Below are 20,763 nucleotides of genomic sequence, written 5' to 3'. Positions count from 1 at the left end.
CAGACCACTCTGTTTTATTAGCAAAGCTGCTCTGCTAATACATTTAGAAGTGAGCCCCCTGAGTGGGGCTTGTGTCTCTTAATTTATACAGTTTTTGGAGAACAAGTTAGAGAAGTTACAGACAAAAGAAGAAAAAAGACTTTAGTCACCACCCTTCGAGATCCCTGAGACCAGTCACGTATCTTCAATTACCTGCCACCCTTAACAATCTCCTTTAACAGCTTCCAGTTAACTTAACTAATTGCCCTTCACACCTTCCATTCTGATGCCTGCTTCTTAGACATGCTGGCTCTATCTTAATTGCTTCTCCATTCAAAAGCTAACTGTCCCTACATGTGCTCAGATACTTTGTAACATGTTTTGGCATGCCCTCTCATATACTATGTATCCAGCATGTCCCCTTGTACAACGCTATACTTATACAATGTTATACTTCCACATCAGCGAAACCAATATTCCCATTGTTATTACTGCTTGCTGTGCGCTCCACAATCTCTGTGAGAGTAAGGGGGAGACATTTATGGCGGGGGTCAGAGGTTGAGGCAAATCGCCTGGCCGCTGAATACATGCAGCCAGACACCAGGTGATTAGAAGAGCACCGCAGGAAGCGCTGCGCATCAGAGAAGCTTTGAAAACCAGTTTCATGACTGGCCAGGATACCGTGTGACACTTCTGTTTGTTTCTCCTTGATGAAAACCCGCCCTCTTGGTTGACTCTAATTCCCTGTAAGCCACCCTCTCTCCCCACTTTGATCACAGCTTGCTTGCAAAGGAAATAAAGTCACTATCGTTTAAAAACCATATATTCTTTATTAATTGATTATAAAATAGGGAGATAACTCACAAGGTAGCCTGGGTGGGGTGGGAGGAGGGTAGGAGGGAAGGAAAAGGCCACTTCAAAACTTACTGAATGACAGCCTTCTGTTGTTTGGGCTGTCCACTGGGGTGGAGTGGTTGGGTGCCTGGAGCCTCCCTGCCCCGCGTTCTTGAGCGTGTGGGTGAGGAGGCTATGGAACTTGGGGAGGAGGGAGGGCAGTTAAACAGGGGCTGCAGTGGCAGTCTGTGATCCTGCTGCTGTTCCTGAACCTCCACCAGATATCGGAGCATGTCTGTTTGATCCCGCAGTAGCCCCAGCGTTGCATCCTGCCTCCTCTGATCCTCCTGCCATCACCTCTCATCTCGATCGTCCCTCCTGTCCTCACATTCATTGGCCGCTTTCCTGTACTGTGCTACTGTGTCCCTCCACACATTCTGCTGAGCTCTGTCAGTGCTGGACGACTGCATGAGCTCAGACAGCATTTCATCACATGTGCGTTTTTTTCGCTGCCTTATCTGAGATAGCCTTTGGGATGGAGGAGGGAGGCTTGAAATATTTGCAGCTGCAGGAGGGACAAAAGGGAGTGAAGTATTAAAGATACATTTTACAGAACAATGGCTATACTCGTTCATGGTGAACAACACTATTCACATTACATAGCACGTGTGACTTCGGTACAAGGTCGCATTTTGCATCTTATATTGAGTGCCTGCTGCTTTGGTGTTAGAGATCACACACGCAGTGCCGGGCAACAGAATTCAGCTTGCAGGTGGCCATGGTAAGCCAGAGTCTTTCGGCTTCTGCAACTTTCATAACAGTAGCGCTCTCCTTTCCCAATGCCAAGCAAAGCCCGTTGAGTTGGCCATTTAGTGCTTCAGTTTTCGTGTTAAAGTACAGCAGCAGAAACCAAACTAACCCCCCCCCCCACCCCATCCAATTCTCTGGGATGATCACTTTACCACTCCCCCCCACCATGTGGCTGGTATCAGGGAAGATCACTGCTAGCCAAACGTGAACAGCTCAGCTTGGCTAACTGCTTGGCTAACTGCGGGGAGGATTTCTTTTCAGCCACAGGCAAACAGCCCACTAGGAACGGCCACCTCTGAATGTCCTCTTAATTAAATTCTCGTATTTCAACCAGGTAACCATGAATGATATCACTCTCCTGAGGATAACACAGAGATAAAGAACGGATGTTGCTTGAATGCCAGCAAACACCAGGACTATACGCTGCCAGGCTTTGTCATGCAGTGATATCAGATTACTTGCTACTAGCATGGTGTGGTAAAGTGTCCTACCATGGAGGACCGAATAAGGCTTCTGTCCCCAGAAGCCTTCTGCAAAGGCTTTTAGAGTACCTTCAGGAGACCTTCTTGGAGATGTCCCTAGAGGATTTCTGCTCCATCCCCAGACACATTAACAGACTTTTCCAGTAGCTGTACTGGCTACGAATGCATCCCAAGTCCTCAGGGCAAATTAATCATTAAACCTTGCTTTTAAAACATGAGGTCCCTTCTCCGGCTTGGTTGGGTTGGGAGGGTATTTCAGTCAGGGTGATAAAAAGATCCTGGCTGTCGGGGAGAACCGTGTGCTGTGTGTTCTCCTCAAGCTCGTCGTCCTCCTCCTCATCTTCGCCGTCTGCAAAATCCTTGGGCATGGTGGAGAGTACCCCATCATCGGAGTCCACAAACACGGGTGGGGTACTGGTGGCAGCCCCACCTAGAATTGCATGCAGCTCAGCGTAGAAGCGGCATGTCTGGGGCTCTGTTCCGGAGCATCCATTTGATTCTTTGGTTTTCTGGTATGCTTGTCTGAGCTCCTTAAGTTTCACGCAGCACTGTGTTGCGTCCCTGCTGTAGCCTCTGTCCATCATGGCCTTGGAGATTTTTTTAAATGTTTTGGCATTTCATCTTTTGGAACATAGTTCTGATAGCACGGATTCGTCTCCCCATACAACGATCAGATCCAGTACCTCCCGTTTGGTCCATGCTGGAGCTCTTTTTCGCTACTGGGACTTCATGGTTACCTGTGCTGATGAGCGCACCTGGCCAAACAGGAAATGAGATTCAAAAGTTCCCGGGGCTTTTCCTGTACACCTGGCCAGTGCATCGGAGTTCAGAGTGCTCAAGAGCAGTCACAATTGTGCACTGTGGGATAGTTCCTGGAGGCCAATACCGTTGAATTGTGTCCACACTAACCATAATTCAAAACGGCGATGTCGATTTCAGCACTAATCCCCTCCTCAGGGAGGAGTACAGAAATCGATTTTAAGAGCCCTTTATGTCAACAAAAATGGCTTTGTTGTGCGGACCGGTGCAGGGTTAATTCGATTTAACGCTGCTAAATTCGACATAAACTCGTAGTGTAGACCAGGCCTCAGAGACTAACAAATTTATTAGAGCACAAGCTTTCGTGGGCTACAGCCCACTTCATCGGATGCATATAACAAATACATTTTTTAGTCTCTAAGGTGCCACAAGTACTCCTGTTCTTTTTAGTTGGAAGAGAAGAATATCAGTTGACCGCACATTCCAACAATAGCAGCAGCAAGGATAGGGAATCCCCTACTCTATTTGCTTCAGTGGGATGATTCAAAGCTTAGTCAGTTTACGTTTTGATGGCTATTTGGTTTGCATTAAGCAGGAGCACTTTTTAATATATTTTTTTAAGTAGTGGGGAGAGAGCAGGGAAAAATATATTGAAATATGCTTAGTATGGTGATCTGTGCCCTTTGGCAGGGGAAAAACAGCAATGTTCCTGTTTTTGTGGCCTGTCCTGGGGTCCCTGTCACTTTATTTAAAAAGAAGAAAACAAAAATTAAACATGGATCTGTTCAAAATAGTAAAGTTTTGGTTTAGCTAACCCCATGTAATTGACTGCAGACTCACTGAGCAAATATATATCACATTTGACCACCCCTGTCTCTTACCAATTCCTCCTAGTGAGGTCTTCCAACCCATGCCCAAATTATTGTACCAGATCTCTCCCCGCAAATGGAGTCCTGTCCGCATAAAGTTAGAAATACCTTCTGATACCACACAGTTCTGTACATGGAAAGCTAGCGGCAGAGTAGATGCATTAAAATCAAAGCAATTTTAAATCACCCATTTTAATCATTATTTAAATCAGCAAGTCAGAAACCTTGATTTAAATCATAGATTTAAATTATAATTTGCGTTTTTTCTTGTAGTTATTTGCCAAAAGAAAGATAGATTGATTCTCATTAGTAACAATTAAAATATGTTGATTTACAACTAACTGTATCCTTTAGGTTAAATTTGGTGCTACTTTTTGCTAACCAGGAGGATGCACTCTAACTATACACATTTTATTTAAGCAATTACGTAGCTTAATTTACATTTATTTGTATTCTTAATTTTTCCACTTCTATTATGTTAGAAAATGATGAATGATGCATTTCTTATTTACTAGATGATTAATTTTTTACTTGTAATTTGTGTCAAGTGCTATTAGATGGATCTTCATATTCAATTACAAATGCACAAAAAAGAGCATTTTATATTTTTATTAAATACAACTACCTTAAAAGTTTTAAATACATAAGAATTTATCAAAAAGTTCATCAAAAGATGTTTTGCATTTAAAATTACCTGAGTTATTAAACAAAAGAAGTATTACGTGTACTTCTGGTCACCATGTCCTTCAAGATTTTAGAATTGCCCGTAGCTCTCATCCTCATATATCTAGTTTTTATTCATAGCTTGGGAGAGGAAAACAAGCTTTCCTGCTTTTTCAATTCCCATCCATAACAATACATGGGTGCTTAACGTTTGAATGAACTAGTCATCGAACTGAATTAGTTGAATGAGCTGAAATGAAGAAAATATCTGTGCCCCTGCAGAAGAGGCTACTGCTGTTGAAAACAGGTTTAGTACTTCAACAAGCTCTGTTTACAGTGCTTAGCCAGTGACTTCCACCAGTTCAATGGTTTCAATTTCTTTAAAATTTGGCAGCAAATATATACTGCTTAATCATTTTTTTTTTTTTGCATTTAATACAAATGATCTAAATATAATAAATGTAGGCCTTAACATAAGTAGTCAGTTTCAAATTTAATTTTAAATGTTTTTTTTAATTGTATCAATTTAAATAAAAATCTGATTTAAATTTTAAAAATCGGATTTCTTTTTAAAGTGATTGATTTAGGAAAAAAAAAAAAGGGTGCAGTAGTTGCTGAATCAGCCTGAGTGGATAGTCATGCTGCTTCCCATCTGCGTTGCCACAAACCAGGTGAGCATCAGATTGTGGCAGGGTATAGGAGGACAAAAATGGTGGAGCATGTGGGGCTCAAGGAAGAGGGGAAACAAAGGACTGAAAGAATGAATGTAGCTGGTAGTATAGGGGGTCAAGCAGGTTGAGAGCCGAAGAAGGCAGAGGAAAGGGGAAGTAGACTGAAAGAGCGCAGAAGGAATGATAAGAAGAGACTCTGAAAAGGGAAGTGACACACATAATATGTTGCCCAGCCCATTCCCACAGCTGCCAGAACACTCCCACACATGCTTACCTGACTCCAACCATAACTAGCCCCAAAATGGGTGTCCTGGTGTTTTACTTTGCAATTGCATCTGCCCACCCACCCACATGGCCCCCATTATTGTAGTATCTGAACCCCTCACAACCTTTAATGTATTTATCCTCACAACACCCCTGTGAGAAAAGGAGGTGCTTTTATCCCCATTTTACAAATGGGGAACTGAGGGACAGAGAGATTATGTGACTTGCCCATGGGCATACAGGAAGGCTGTGGTGCAGCAGGGAATTGAACACAGACTAGAAACCACTGGAGCATCCTTCCTCTCATCTGGTCACTGTAACTGTTAAGTTTGCACAGAGATGGCTAGACACGTGGTACTGGTTCTTCTTGTTTCCAATGGCTACTTTTCATTACAGACTGCTAAAAATACATTGGAAAGTCAATGGAAGTCACCAGTGCTCGGCATCTCTGATGATTACTTGACCTTTACTTAGGAATCAAACTTTAAGTAATCTGTTTTGAGAATTTTGGCCACTAAAATACTGTCATATTATTACCTTTCTCCATAAGCAGTCGTCGTAGCTGTCCTCGCTATGTCCTATGAGCTTGAGTGGGAGGTGGACTGCACATTCATAAATAGGAGGGGAAAGTGGTCAGTGTAATCATGAATGGGAGTAGCAGTGATTCCTGAGCAATCATTTTATTAAGATGTGGTCCACGTAATAGTGCAAATATGAGAATCTCTGTCATAAACCCAAGTTTCCATAAGATCACACATAAGTATCTTTATTTTTATTTGGATTCACGGGAGAACGAATCAGAAATCTAAACTTAGTTCAGTTCATTGATCAAGATGGAATATTATACAGTTGATATATATTTGGTACTGCCTTAATATGTATTGTTATGGATGAGACTTAAATGATAGTTCTTCACTAAGTAATGCTGTAGGATGGGTATTGTTGTAAATGTTATTGTCGGGGCTCTCTGCATTTTGTTAAGGGCTCTTTCGAAAAGGATAAATCTAAATATATAAATAAATAAGCTCTTTGGGGGGCAGGGACCATCTTTTTGATGTGTTTGTACAGTGCCTAGCACAATGGGCTTCTGGGTACTACCACAATAAAAATTAATAAAATAAATGAAATTTACTTTATTTTAAAAAATCTCCTAGGTTGATGGCTTCTGCAACAAGTTTGACAGCAGAGAAATTTTAGAGCCAAGTTGTAACTCCCCAAAGAGAAAGATAAATTGGTGGAAAATAGTACATTGGTTAGAAGATAAGTAATAGACTTTCTGTACAAGAGGACCTCTGATAATTTCCCCAAATTATGTGTATAACATGGTACTCATGAGAGCATGAATACTGTTTGGAGAGCAAACTGAATACAGAAAATAAAATGAAAAAAAAAATCCAAATACTGAGCATTTGAAAAGTATGACACTGATGTATTTATGCAACCTTTTCATGGAGAGCAGTGCTGAAGTCAAAGAGGGGACTTTGGTTTCCTTCATTAAAAGCTTATTAAATGAAGAAATAGGACAGTCGTCGTTTTGCTTCAATAGTTGGGGGTCAGAGAGGTGGGTCTGATCTCCTCAGAATATTAATGTCTGCCTTCAGCTGCGGGAAATGAGCCGTCACTTGAGTTAGCTGCAGCTTTATGTGCTCGTCACTAGGGATCCCCATATGTCCTGGGATCTTCAGCAGTCGGAAATGGCAGAACTCTCTTGTAGAGAGCAGAGGGCTCTCATTAGTATTCATAACAGGTAGCTCAGCTCAATCTGCCCAGAGCAAGTCTGTTTAATGTTGATCAGCTGTCCATCTGATAAATTGAATTGATATGGACATTTCCTCCAAGGGCTGCCCTGACAATGACAGCAGGAACATCGGGATGTCTTATTAGTCTTTTTTTTTATCAGTGCTTGAAATATTGTTAACCCTTTGGTATACCCAAGGCTAGAATATGTACAGTACGTTGTCATTCGTGTGGCTATGTATACAGAAAGATTTTCTCCCCTGCCTCTTTGAGAAACAATGTCAGGCTTGAAGTTTGTTGCCTAAATGGTGAATGCTTTGCCCCCTGCTGTGTCTCTCAAAAGTAACACTTCCCTGCATGAAGCAAAATAGTGAATAATAAATAATGTAATCTTTTAAAACCGTTTAACTGAATAATTTTTGTTCTATGGTAATAAATATAATGGAAGCCTCAGTTCACCTCCCCCCGTCACTCTACTTTCTCTCCTGCTGTTATGCTGCAGCAGAAATCTAACCTAAACATGGATCAGTATGGGTGGGTGGGGTAATTTATTTACAGAATAAAGCGGTGCTGAACCCCTTTCCTTGGGAATAAGTATGGAGAACCTAATAGGGCTCTGTGCAGGGTTACAGTTTAATTTTATGTTTGGTATCTAAGGCCTTGATCCTGCAAACACTTGAATACATACATAACTTTATTCATGTGAGTTGTTTTCACTGGCATCAGTGAAACTACTTAAGTAAGTAAAGTTGTGATTGTGCTTCCTAAATTTGCAAGATTAGGGCCAAAATATACCAATTTCATGAATTGCAAACTGTGAAATTAACAAAGTGGTTTACTGCTTTGCTACTTGAATGGTATTCTTCTTTCTCTCTTGCTTGCATTCAGTAGTTGTGCCTGCTTCATGTGTAGTGATTCTAGAATAGGCTCAGGTGTCTGGTCTCCTTGAAATCAGATTAATTGCCAAACATGACCACTTCAGAAAAAAAAATCCTTTTATCCTCTTCTTTTTATTTCATATTTCAACCTAGAAGGTCAGGTAAGCACCCTCTGAAAGAGAGGCAGGTGCCACTGCTGTTCATAGATTGCCAACCCTTAGCCAGTAAACAAAGTGTAATTTTCTCCTTTCTGTGGGCTGACTTGGATATGTGAACAGCTTCCCCTGAACATTCCTTACACTCTGATATTGGTCCACCAAATTTAACATTATTTTGTTCTTACAGCTATTACATCATTTCTCCTTCTGCAAAATTGAAAAGTGCCATAGAAAGGGGAGCCATATAGAAAGAGAAGATAGTTCTTTTTCCGTGCAGGGATTGGCGCCTCCTATATTGAGCTCATTAGAATACATCAGAATAAGAACTTGACACACAAAATTATCCAAGTAAAATTTAATCTACCATTGTGCTGCACAGAGCAATTTAGATAATCTCCACAATTTCTACTTAGATAAACTTAGTTTCATCATCAAATGTCATTTGCCCACTGCTTGTCCATTAGAAAATCTGGCCCCACTATTGAAATGTGTGGAGGTATCCTACTATTAATCCCCCTCCCCTAGTCAAGGAAGCAGTCATTTATTGCAGCACTTTTCTAATGCTCAGCTAGTTTTTAATCCAATCCTGACCTCTCATTCCCTCACCACTATGAGCACCCTATGGTTGGTTTCCTTAATAGTTTCTTTTAAGAGACATTGTCAAAATCTTTAAAAATATATAAAAAAAAATGTTGACTGGTTACCTGTTTGAATTTTTGAGAAAGTTGTTAAAATAAAACTGGGAGGAAGATTTTTTCCCTTTAGAAGCTGTGAGGATTTGACCCCATCATGCTATTACTTGCCCAGGTGATATCATACTCTAATTACTGCTTGTGAACTGCGATTTCTAAAGATCTATGGTGAAACAACAATTATAAAACATTCTTGTGTAGATGAGGAACTGTAGAATGGCTTTTTATCAAAAATCTGCATTGTGTTTGTGGCTTCAAAAATAAATCTCTTATCTTTGCTTTAAGTCAAAGAAGTCTGGCAGAGATTACAGAGCTGATCCACACTGCCTTTCTGGTGCATCGTGGGATAGTAAACATTGGCGAGCTGAAGTCCTGTGATGGCCTACTGAAGGACATGCAGTTTGGAAATAAAATAGCTGTCCTGAGTGGAGACTTTCTTCTAGCAAATGCTTGCACAAGCTTAGCTCAACTACAGAATACTAAGGTAAAAAATGGGTTTCAGAGTAGCAGCCGTGTTAGTCTGTATTCGCAAAAAGAAAAGGAGTACTAGTGGCACCTTAGAGATTAACCAATTTATTTGGTTAATCTCTAAGGTGCCACTAGTACTCCTTTTCTTTTTAAGGTAAAAAATGTTTCTACTACTCTAATAAGTAACAGCTCTGGTTGTTAACCACTGAACAGATAAGTCTGAATTGGGACATCCTTTCACTGTAAAAATGGGCACAATTCTATTATATATGCAGATGGATTGACAGCTGGATATTGCTCCAGGTACATCTACCACAATATTACAGAAATGTTACCACAGCTAACGTTTTAGTATCTCTTCTGAAGCAGTGATGCCATAGATAGTAGTGGATTAAAAGACAGGCTGGTGAATTAACATATATATGCTGCTGTGTCTTCAAGACATGTAGTACAGTACATCTCTGGCAACCTGCCAGGTGAAGTTCAAAACATATTTAGTTGATTATTTAGTTTTATATTGTGCTTTTTTTTTTTTTTTTGAGGGAAGAATGGATTCTGTTTGTTTTACATTTCGAGGATTCTTCGGGATCTTTCAGTTTTTGTCTGCACAGGTGTGATTTGCCTTTTTGCTATTAGTAAAATTTTGTTAGTCATCCAGACAGCTTTGGGCATGGAATGCCCTATGAACAAAAATGCATTATCATTTTAAAAGACAACTGCAGTCATTTTGCTCAGCCCAGCTGTCTGAAAGTTTACAAGATAGGAGGTGTTTGTCATTGTGAATAAACTGGGATGTGTGTGTATATGTACGTATATATGTGTGTGTGTGTGAGAGAAAAGGATATATTTATGCACTAGGTAAAAACCAGTACTATCACATGGGTGTAATTCATAAAGGGTGTGGGGGGAATGGCTGAGAACATAAAAATTGTATATAACAGACTGTGAATCCCAGTGATGATTGAACTTGGTGATATGCTAAACAAAAAGAGTTCTCAACCATGTTATCAGGCTGTTTGGAGTAGCTCATGAACGTGAGTGCCAACTTCAGGGCAGACTGTTACAAACCAGGGCACAACCCTCTCCCAAGTACCCGTGGCACCCCCAGCACCCTGTCTCAGAGTACCCAAGTTTTAGTTAGGGGTATATAGTACAAGTCATAGACAGATCACGGTCCGTTAATTTTTGTTTACTGCCCGTGACCTGTCCATGACTTTTACTAAATATACCTGTGACTAAAACATACCCTTAGTTATAAGTAAGATTAACAGATGCAACAACTCTCAAGCGTTTCATAAAGTCTAAACACTAAACACATTTTTATAAATCTAATACCTATTTTAACAATACTATTGCATAAGTGAGCCAGACTGGTTTGCAGCTATGCATTTGTCAGTGTTCAGTGAGGCGTGGGGCCTTGGCATAAGCTGGCAACTGGTCTGTCAGCATCACGTCCTTCTAGTTGCTTCACACTGACTCAACAGACATTTTAGGCTTCAGAGTGACAATCATGGAATCTTACTATATAGGTACACAAGAAAGTATAATCTATCTGTCCACTATTGTGTATAATAAAAATGTATATCTTATATAAAATATTTCCACAATGTTAAGTTATAATAACATTTGCTATTTCTGAGCCTGATTTTGTTCTGTTTAGCGTCTTATTCTGCAGCTTCTACATACCCATGGTATCTGAATGTGTATGGTACTTGACTGATATCATTTGTCACACTAGATGAGCTCAATATAAGAGAAAGGAAATCAACTTCCAACTTGCTTGACTAATGGTTTAAATTATCTGAGGAAAAAAATGTGATATTAAATCTTCAAAAAATATTTTCTTTAACCTTTACAGTGTTTTTTATTATTTAAACTATTACATAAATCCGTTTAGAAACTGATTTAACATGAACATGATTATACTAGTTTTGTATCTATTAAGGATTAATTCTTCAGCATTTCAGGAGATCCTGGATGAGGTCCTCACTGCAAATCAAAGGAAAATTTAACCTTAAATAAACCTAGGTTTTAACTCAAACTGAGGGAAAACTTTGAGAAAATAATAAATCATTACGCATACCAGCAATAAAGTATAGTCCCTTAAGATTTGCCAGGAATCAAACCTACTGTAAATTGAAGCACAAATACCAAAGAGATGCTTTATTTTTCAAGCAATCCTTATACTGCACATCTGAAAATTCTGCCAAAACATTTTAACACTTTTTTCATTTATCTGACATCTAAATAGTGTCATAGCTTCTACATGCTATAAGTAGGATACCACCATGGAAATTGATTGATTGATTTACTAAATTATTCTCTCATTCTTCTATCCCTACTGGAAAAGTTAGAAAATTTTAAGACAAGCTATAGAAATATCTTGACATGTGCCATGACTTAAACATACCGCATTTATTCTTTTGAAAGGGGTTAATTTTCAGTTCTGTGCAACTATTTTTTAGGAGTGTGAAATAGCCATGACTTTTTTCTTCATAATGTTTTGTGTTCTTTGCAGGGCTGTCAATTAATCTCAGTTAACTCATGCGATTAACTCAAAAAAATTAATCGTAATTAAAAAGTTAATTGCGATTAATCGCACTTTTAATCACACTGTTAAACAGTAGAATACCAATTAAAATGTATTAAATATTTTTGGATGTTTTTCTACATTTTCAAACATATTGATTTCAATTACAACACAGAATACAAAGTGTACAGTGCTCACTTTATATTATTTTTTATTACAAATATTTGCACTGTAAAAATGATAAACAAAAGAAATAGTATTTTTCAATTCACCTCACACAAGTACTGTAGTGCAATCTCTTTATTATGAAAGTGCAACTTCCAAATGTAGATTTTTGTTACATAACTGCACTCAAAACAAAACAGTGTAAAACTTTAGAGCCCACAAGTCCACTCAGTCCTACTTTTTCTTCAGCCAATCACTCAGAAAAACAAATCCGTTTACATTTACGGGACATCATGCTGCCCAATTCTTATTTACAATGTCACCTGAAAGGGAGAACAGCCGTTTGCATGGGACTTTTGTAGCCGGCATTGCAAGGTATTTACATGCCAGATATGCTAAACATTCGTATGGCCCTTCGTGCTTTGGCCACTATTCCAGTGTTTCTTACTGAACTCCGTGGGGGAGAACTGTGTGTCTTCTGCTCTGTTTTACCTGCATTCTGCCATATATTTCATGTTACAGCAGTCTCGGATGATGACTCAGAACATATTGTTTGTTTTAAGAACACTTTCACTGCAGATTTCACAAAACACAAAAGATACCAATGTGAGATTTCTAAAGATTAGCTACAGCACTCAACCCAAGGTTTAAGAATCTGAAGTGCCTTCCAAAATCTGAGAGGGACTAGGTGGGGAGCATGCTTTCAGAAGTCTTAAAAGAGCAACACTCCAATGCGGAAACTACAGAACCTGAAGCACCAAAAAGGAAAATCAACCTTCTGTTGGTGGCATCTGACTTGGATAATGAAAATGAACATGCGTTGGTCTGCACCGCTTTGGATCGTTATCGAGCAGAACCCGTCATCTGCATGGATGCATGTCCTCTAGAATGGTGGTTGAAGCATGAAGGGACAGATGAATCTTTAGCACATCTGGCACATAAATATCTTGTGACGTGAGCTACAACAGTGCCATGCGAATGCCTGTTCTTACTTTCAGGTGACATCACAAACAAGAAGCGGGCAGCATTGTCTCCTGCAAATGTATACGAACTTGTTTGAATGATTGGCTGAACAAGAAGTAGGACTGAGAGGACTTGTAGGCTCTAAAGTTTTACGTTGTTTTATTTTTGAGTGAAGTTATATTTTGTACCTAATTTGACATTTTTAAGTTCAACTTTCATGATAAAGATATTGCACTACTGTACTTAGTGAACTGAAAAATTCTATTTTTTTACAGTGCAAATATTTGTAATAAAAATAAATATAAAGTGAGCACTGTACACTATGTATTCTGTGTTGTAATTGAAATCAATATATTTGAAAATGTAGAAAATATCCAAAACTATTTAAATAAATGGTATTCGATTGTTTAACAGTGCGATTAATCGTGCAATTAATCACAATTAATTTTTTTAATCGCTTGACAGCCTTAGTTCTTTGCAAGAAAAAGTAAAAGTGATGGTATTGTTGTTTGTGGCAGTTAGTAGCTAAGTAAATTGGCTTATAGAAAAAGAAACATGGAATATATTGTAAACAATACTGACCATGATAAGACTACAACCTCTATCTAGGCATGTATATCTGTTTCAGTAATTAAAACTGTTGTATGCATTGTAATTTAAACTTAAGCCTGTTAGTTTAATTTAAGCCATTACTACTGAATTAATTGTATTGTGCTGTTAGATTCTTGTCTGTGCTTCTGTATGATGCATTTATCTCTGTACTTCTCTTGGGGCTTACAATTAGATGTAAATTTCTGCAGTCATAATGAAATGCAGAGCTATTTTATAATTGCCAAGGGTAAAATTAGCAAAGTCAATTATTTTCCCTTAGGCTTTTGCCTGTAGATATTAAAAGGCTGTAAGGTAATTGCCTTAGGTAACACTTTGATTTTTAAATAACATTAGGTATAGGAATTGTTGTTAATCCTGTAGTAATTTCCCCCCTCTTGCTACTGTTGTAGCATATCACTGTTGTGATGTTAACAAGATTCAGGACTAAAGGAGGGAAGTCCTTGAAATGTTATTTTTAACTAATGCTCGTGCTTCTCATTCACACGTTTTCATGTGTTGTGATGCAGAAGAGTCATTTAAATCTTTTTTACCACTTCAGGGTACAAGAACCTTGAACTAAAGATATCTTGAAATGCCAGCTGTGAAGCCATAAATTGCATGACCTCCTCCAAGATAGATTGTACTGTGCTGGGTTAATGTAAAACATCATTGTCCATCACAATGATGGGGCCAAGCCAGGGTCATCTAAATTCTTGTTGTTCGAGCATGCAAACATACAGAATAAGTTGAAAAGTATTGAGAAATGGAAGGAAGCATTATAATTTTCTATATTCCGATGAAGAAGTGCAGGTTACTCTCAGGCTATATTTCGGTTATTTTTTTCTATACTTTTTCATAATTGATATAGACTGTAATGATTAAAATAAAATGCTACAGGACAGTCATAACTTCATTATTTTTGTCATTAAGGCATAATTCTCAGTTGTTTCATCTAATAAAAGTGATTTGAGATTAACACGATAAATATTTTATTACATCTTTACCATTGTATAGAACTGCATGTGAATCTGATCAGACCACAGCATATTTACAGTACTTGAATTCAGGCATTGTTGGGTCTCATTTAACTCGTATCACTTTCTGGGATTTAAAAATATATGTACTCCATGTAAGGCGTGGCTTCTCTTGGCCTTTAACATCGGATATGCTTTTTGTCATAGGAGTATATCCTGCAACTGTTGGGAGATGGACTCTGATCTCTGATGTCAGTTGTCCTATTATGTTTAATGTCAGCATGTGGTACCTCTTGTGTTTAAAAAACAAAAAAACTGACTAACTGTGAATGGTACTTTATGGATTGTTAGACGGGCTATGGATTAGTACATTAATAGAAACTCAAATTGCAAATCAAAGGAAAATTTAACCCTAAATAAACCTAGGTTTTAACTCCAACTGAGGTAAAATTGATAGAGGGTGCAATGAAGATATACACATGACCAGGTCTGACATTCCAGTCATCTCAAGGCACTGATGCACAAATCTGTGAGAGGACAGATTGATGCTTATAAATGTAATGTAAACTGCTCAGGTGTAGAATTATATTGTACATATTATAAGGCACAAATAATATGCTAAAATAATCTGTAAACATCAGTCATATGTCAGTAGTTGGTTTTAGTCAATGGGCCACTTGGACTACATGTTATAGCATTGTTCTCTAGCATCCTGTTGACTGAGGACTTTAAGGATGATCCCCTCCAGTTTTTCTCCACTTTAATTTCATGACCCCTTGTATGGATGACTGGACTGTACTTTGAAGCACTTCCCACAATCTGCTATGTGAAATTCTAGGAATTTGAACTGAGGATTCCTGCCTGTCAGTGCAGAGCTCTACCACAAGACCACATTATAGATCATTGTTATATTAAGCATTAGTTGTTTATAAATAAACAGTGGCACAGATGTACTACTTATATAGTTGTTGCATTTCCTTATGTTAACTTTATGTATTCCTGAAGGCATAAATATGTTGTTTCCAAAATAGTCCTTGTGTTTGCGTAAATGTTACCAGTTTATTCATGTAAATCTTTCCTTTGCACAGAAACTAATGTACATTGTGATTCATTAAAGAAACTGTTTATCTATGTCTTAATATTATGTAAACATCAGCCATGGGTCTATAGTCAAGGTTGTGTTGAGTTTTATACTTAACGCAGGAATTCAAGTACTTTGTTACATATGAATAATACAGTGCTTTCTCCCCAAAATTAAAGCACTTGTTTTTTGAGTACAGAATTAATTTTTGAGAATTTACAAGTAAATAAGTTAATTAGTTTTGACTTGAAAATAATTTTAAAATCTGTGCTTTAGGAACTTTAGCACCCTTGGTCAGACCACCTGTTTCCTGAATGATCTTCATAAAAAAATAACACAAAACCCGTAAACCTCGCATATTGGTAAAACTCACTGATTATTGGCTGCATTTGAAGAAAAAAAATGAGGATCAGTGTTCATTTTTTCTTTTTACTATTCATAACTGAACATTTCTTCTTCAGGAGAGGTTCAAAAATTTTCTTCTGCAGAGAATTCCGTGAAGTATTTCCCTCTCTCAAATGGCTGCCCTCTCCTGCCACCTCAGTGTGAGTGCGGCTACAGGACTGCCATAGGCAGTCACCCCCTCGGGGGCCAGGGAGGTGCAGAGTAATGTGACAGTCAGAAGCTGAGTTAAAGGAGCCTGTTACTGGTGGTTCTGGTCATAAAAGTTAAAATAATACAAAAACAAATGTAGAGTGATACAATATTTCTAATGGTTCGAAAATATGTAGTATGGTAACATTTTCTTAGGGTTTCTTGTTTGTGTATAAAATTTTAAATTAAAAAAAAACACAAGGAAATTCTGAGATAAAAACTACATTAAACTTGGCTTAAGATTGAATATATTCTAAATTAACAGTATCAGTTCAAGAAAAGGACCTGGGCATCATTGTACACAGCTCAGTGAAGGCCTCTGCTGAATGTGCAGATGCAGTCCAAAGTCAAACAAGATGTTAGGATGCATAAGGAATGGCATGGAAAATATAAAATAATATGCAAAATATTATAGTGTCTTTATATACACCAGTGATTCAATTTCATCTCTAATACTATGTGCAGTATTAGTCATCTTATCTTGAAAAGGATATTGCAGAAGTAGAGGGGGTGCAGGGAAAGGCAATGAAAAGAATTAGAAGCATGAAAAAATTCATACAAAGAGAGATGGAAAAGATTGAAATTACCTCTAAAAAGAGGCAAATAAGAGAAGACAAATATATAAAATAATGATATTATAGAAAAGGTAGATCACCTCACAACACAAGAACAAGGGGACAAACTGAAAGGTAGAAAATTCTAAACTGATGAAAGGAAATACTTTTCACTTAATTCACAAATAGACTGTGGAGCTCCCTGCTACAGGATGTTATTGAGGCCAATTGCTTACAAGAATCAGAGCGAGACTGGATGTTAATATGGGTAACAAAAATATCCAGAGTGATAAAGTTATAACAGTTGATGCAAACAAAGATTTGGAAGGGATAAAAACCTCATGCTTGCAGGCTTAAACCAATCTCTATTAGGGAGTAGGATAAGACCTTTATTGTGACAAATTATACTACATCTGCCTTCTGTAGGATTATTGCACCTTGCTTCAGAGTGCTGATACCGTTGGAGGCAGGATAGTGGATAATGGGTTTGATACAGTATAGAAATTCCTATATTTATACATATCAGTAATTTAAGAGTAAAATTATTATAATTATCTCAAAACCAAGCACTACAAATGCAGGAAATCCACAGTTAAGTTAAATTTAAAAGGCATGCAAAAATGTTAAGGTATGGAAAAGTATAGTTACAGAATACAAACAACCTTACCTGTGCTCTGTAATGACACCACAAAGAAAGAAGAAAAAACACGAATGTCTTTAAAATCAGTTTAATCAAATCTGGGACTACAAATGCTATTATGCCATAATAATAGTTGTCATAGTTATTGTGTGGTGTTACTATGGAGTAGAATTAAGGCTATTTGGGTTACCCTGTATATTTCCATACCTTGACACGTTCATATTTATTTTAAAATTTAACTTCCTTAACTCTGAATTTGATGGGTTTGGAATACTTGTTTTTGGGATAACTACAGTATCGCAGGATACACAAATGATTTTTTTGTGTCAGATTGATTTCACAAAAGAATTTTTTTCCCACCCAGTATGATCAAAGATTGAGTTTAATAATAATATATTTTTCTCCACTGAGAAAAGAAACTCTGTTGAAATGGTGAGATGAAACAGTTTAAGGGGGTGAAACAGATACTTTATAAAATACTTTTATAAAAGCATTTAAGTATTTTACACAATTTTTTTTAATATATGTGAAGGGGGAGAAGAGTTTATCTGCTGGAAGTCAGTATTTTTTAATCTGCCCTATTTTTAAAGCATCCTTGTTTAGCTTTCTGATATCACCAGAGGTGACTATTCTCATGAAAAGTAGATAAGATTGTAATATTATAGTGGTAAATCTCTAATTAGTACAGTATAGTGGCACCCCCCAGTGTTAATATAGCTGAGTTCATCAGCAGTTTCATCATTTGCCTTTATTTCCAAATTATTCAGCCCTAAATAATCATTGTTGGCAAAAGCTTGCTAGATAACGTTTTAGCATGAGATTTTTTTTATGTATACATTTTATATGTTTTCAATTTTAATTTAATTATTTATAACTGACAGTATTGTTAAAAATAAGTACAAGCAAAATCCGGTTACCTGAATGGCTCAGGATATGGACCTGAAATTTGGAAAATTAGAATTTTTGAAAAACAGAATTGTAAATTTAAAGGACACTTCTGATTTTCTGGCAATAGGAGTTCAGATAATCACATTTATGTCTAGTTGTATTTATGTGGTTTGGGTTTGAGTAATTTTTTTTTTTTTTTGGTCTGTATGTGCATAGTTTTGTGCATAGTTTGTGCCTCTGTAGTTAGGCATAAGATACTGTAGACAAAGCACTGCTGTAGGAATGGTGTTCATTTGGGAATTTTCAGTGTATTAGTCTCCTAAAGTTGTTTAATATATTTTGAGGTTAGTGATACTTTGCTTAGTGAAGATTACTTTCTATAATAAGACTCTCCTCCTTATTTAGGTCTAGATCAGTGGGTCTCAAACTTTTTTTTACTGGTGACCTCTTTCACACAGCAAGACTCTGAGTGCGACACCCTCCCCCCCAATAAATTAAACACACTTTTTAGTATATTTAACACCATTATAAATGCTGGAGGCAAGCGGGGCTTGGGGTGGAGGTTGACAGCTTGCGACCCCCTCCCCCTCATGTAATAACCTTATGATCCCCTGAGGGGTCCCGACCCCCAGTTTGAGAACCCCTGGTCTAGATCATGCAATTTGGGAATAGCTGCATATTGGGGGCAATGCAGAAACATGCTGGAACTAAAGGCATTGGAGAATCCAGAATGCCTCCTGAAGCTACCTTGTGCATTGGGTGAGCATGCTTAAGAGATGCAGTATCCTCCTTGTCACCACTGCATCGGTGCTCTGGTTTGCCGGCTGTCACATACGTGAGGCAAAACCATAGTTGTACCTACTCTCCACACTTCCTTGGCCTTGGGGGAGTATCTAGGAAGCAGTCCCTGGTTTCCCATAAGTACAGGGACTGAAATTCTGACCTGCCTTTACATGAAAGGAGCAAGGAGGAGGCAGGTGTTTCTTTATATTCACCCTCCCACCCCACCCCATACAATATGTAAGGGCTAGGCAGAATAGAGCCCTAAACATTTGCTGTATGAAAAAAATCTCTTTTGTATAGAAAGTTTCTTATGTGAACTCACTGCCCTAAGAACAATGTTTGAGGAAATCCCAAGTATAATTAGACAATCCATTTTTCTTTGGGAAAACATGATGGTGATTAACCAATATTTTCTACTATTTTTGTGCACTTGTAACACATCCTCAATGAGAACTAGCCTCTAGGGCTATTATCAAGTTGAAGTGCAAAAGTTGAATTATTAGAGGCAGTCTCCTGTCTGATTGGTCAGTGATAGAGCTCCTTTGGGTTGCCATGAAGAACAGTCCAGCTATGTAACTTGTTGGCTCTCCCTTGGAGCCTCAGCTCAGTCTACATGTAAATCTGCTCTTTAATCTCAGGGTATCCCGTTCTGCCTCTGCTTTTTTGAATTCCTGTATTTCATGTTAAAATGTAAGAAACTTCGTAGTAGGCTCAGAAGTAATAGTGTGATAGTGTAGCTCCCACTGCATTGGAAGATGTCAGTTTTCCTTGGTTCTCGTCCATGAAACTGGTGAAAATCGAGTTTAAATTTTGGTCTCTTTTTCTCTCCTCATGCTTTTCTATGAAGAATTAGCCAATGGCTTCAAATAATACAAAAGCTGTTGTATCGTGTCCCTGTGGACAAGTATGGCTGCTATATCTGGTGCCTTGAAGCAGAATGGCTCTGCTGTGGAGTGTGGAAAGATCATGAGTGAGACCACTATGAAATTTGTCATAGATGTCACTCTGAATTCTTGGGTTCAAGATGGAAGCACTCCTTCCTACAATTACTCTGCAAAGTCATCCTGAAGGCTCTAATGCTTTGGTTGAAAGCCAGCAAGTAGAAAGTCCTGGGCACTGAAACTACATCAGCGGTGTCTGATCATCTAGCAAATTAATCTCTTGATATCCTTGCAGGAGATATCCTGCAAGATTTGATGTATTGTTACTAGAATACAAGTATCTTTTCACTGTTCTAGTGGTCTGTAATAAGTCTAATAGTTGAATAGCTGCTCTGAATTTTCTCATTGAAAGTCCTGCTTGTTCCTTTAACTTGCATCTGAATCTGTCCTCTATCCTGAAGCAACCAGTTGAGACCATGTGCCTGGACATAGACAAGATCTTCAATATTTCCTGCAGTCCTCATGAACTGAGCAGCCATCTTTCAACCAAATCTCAGTCACATAAAAAGCACAGCAGTGCCAGGTCCTGGTGGCAGCAGTCCTTGGAGCCCTCGGAACAGTGGAAGTGCCTACTCAAGGCACACATTCTGTACTTTAATTCCTCACTGCTGGTCTCTGGTGCTGCTTCCATCAACATAACCCACACTTGTGGCCTTGATGTATCTAGTCCCGATGCATGGTCAGGCCACTGTGATCCTTCTGTCCTTGGTACTGGTACAGCAACCTGCCATCTTTAACTTGAATGAGAGGGATGGTCTGGAAGATGATTATTTAAGAGTGATATCTGTACATACA

General features: G+C 38.2%; 1 protein-coding gene across 1 annotated transcript in view; it reads left to right on the top strand.

Annotated features, from left to right (window-relative positions):
• Positions 1-20,763, top strand: part of PDSS2 (decaprenyl diphosphate synthase subunit 2) — a 195,643-nt gene that overhangs the window by 122,547 nt on the left and 52,333 nt on the right. The window contains exon 3 of the mRNA XM_073336930.1: positions 9,082-9,280. Coding sequence (XP_073193031.1) covers positions 9,082-9,280 — 199 coding nt within the window. The remainder of the gene's footprint in view (positions 1-9,081; positions 9,281-20,763) is intronic.

This window comes from Lepidochelys kempii, chromosome 3 (genome assembly GCF_965140265.1).
Source record: "Lepidochelys kempii isolate rLepKem1 chromosome 3, rLepKem1.hap2, whole genome shotgun sequence".
Taxonomy (NCBI): domain Eukaryota; kingdom Metazoa; phylum Chordata; order Testudines; family Cheloniidae; genus Lepidochelys; species Lepidochelys kempii.
Note: the sequence above shows the minus strand (reverse complement) of the source record. Positions and strands in the feature narration are given on the sequence as shown.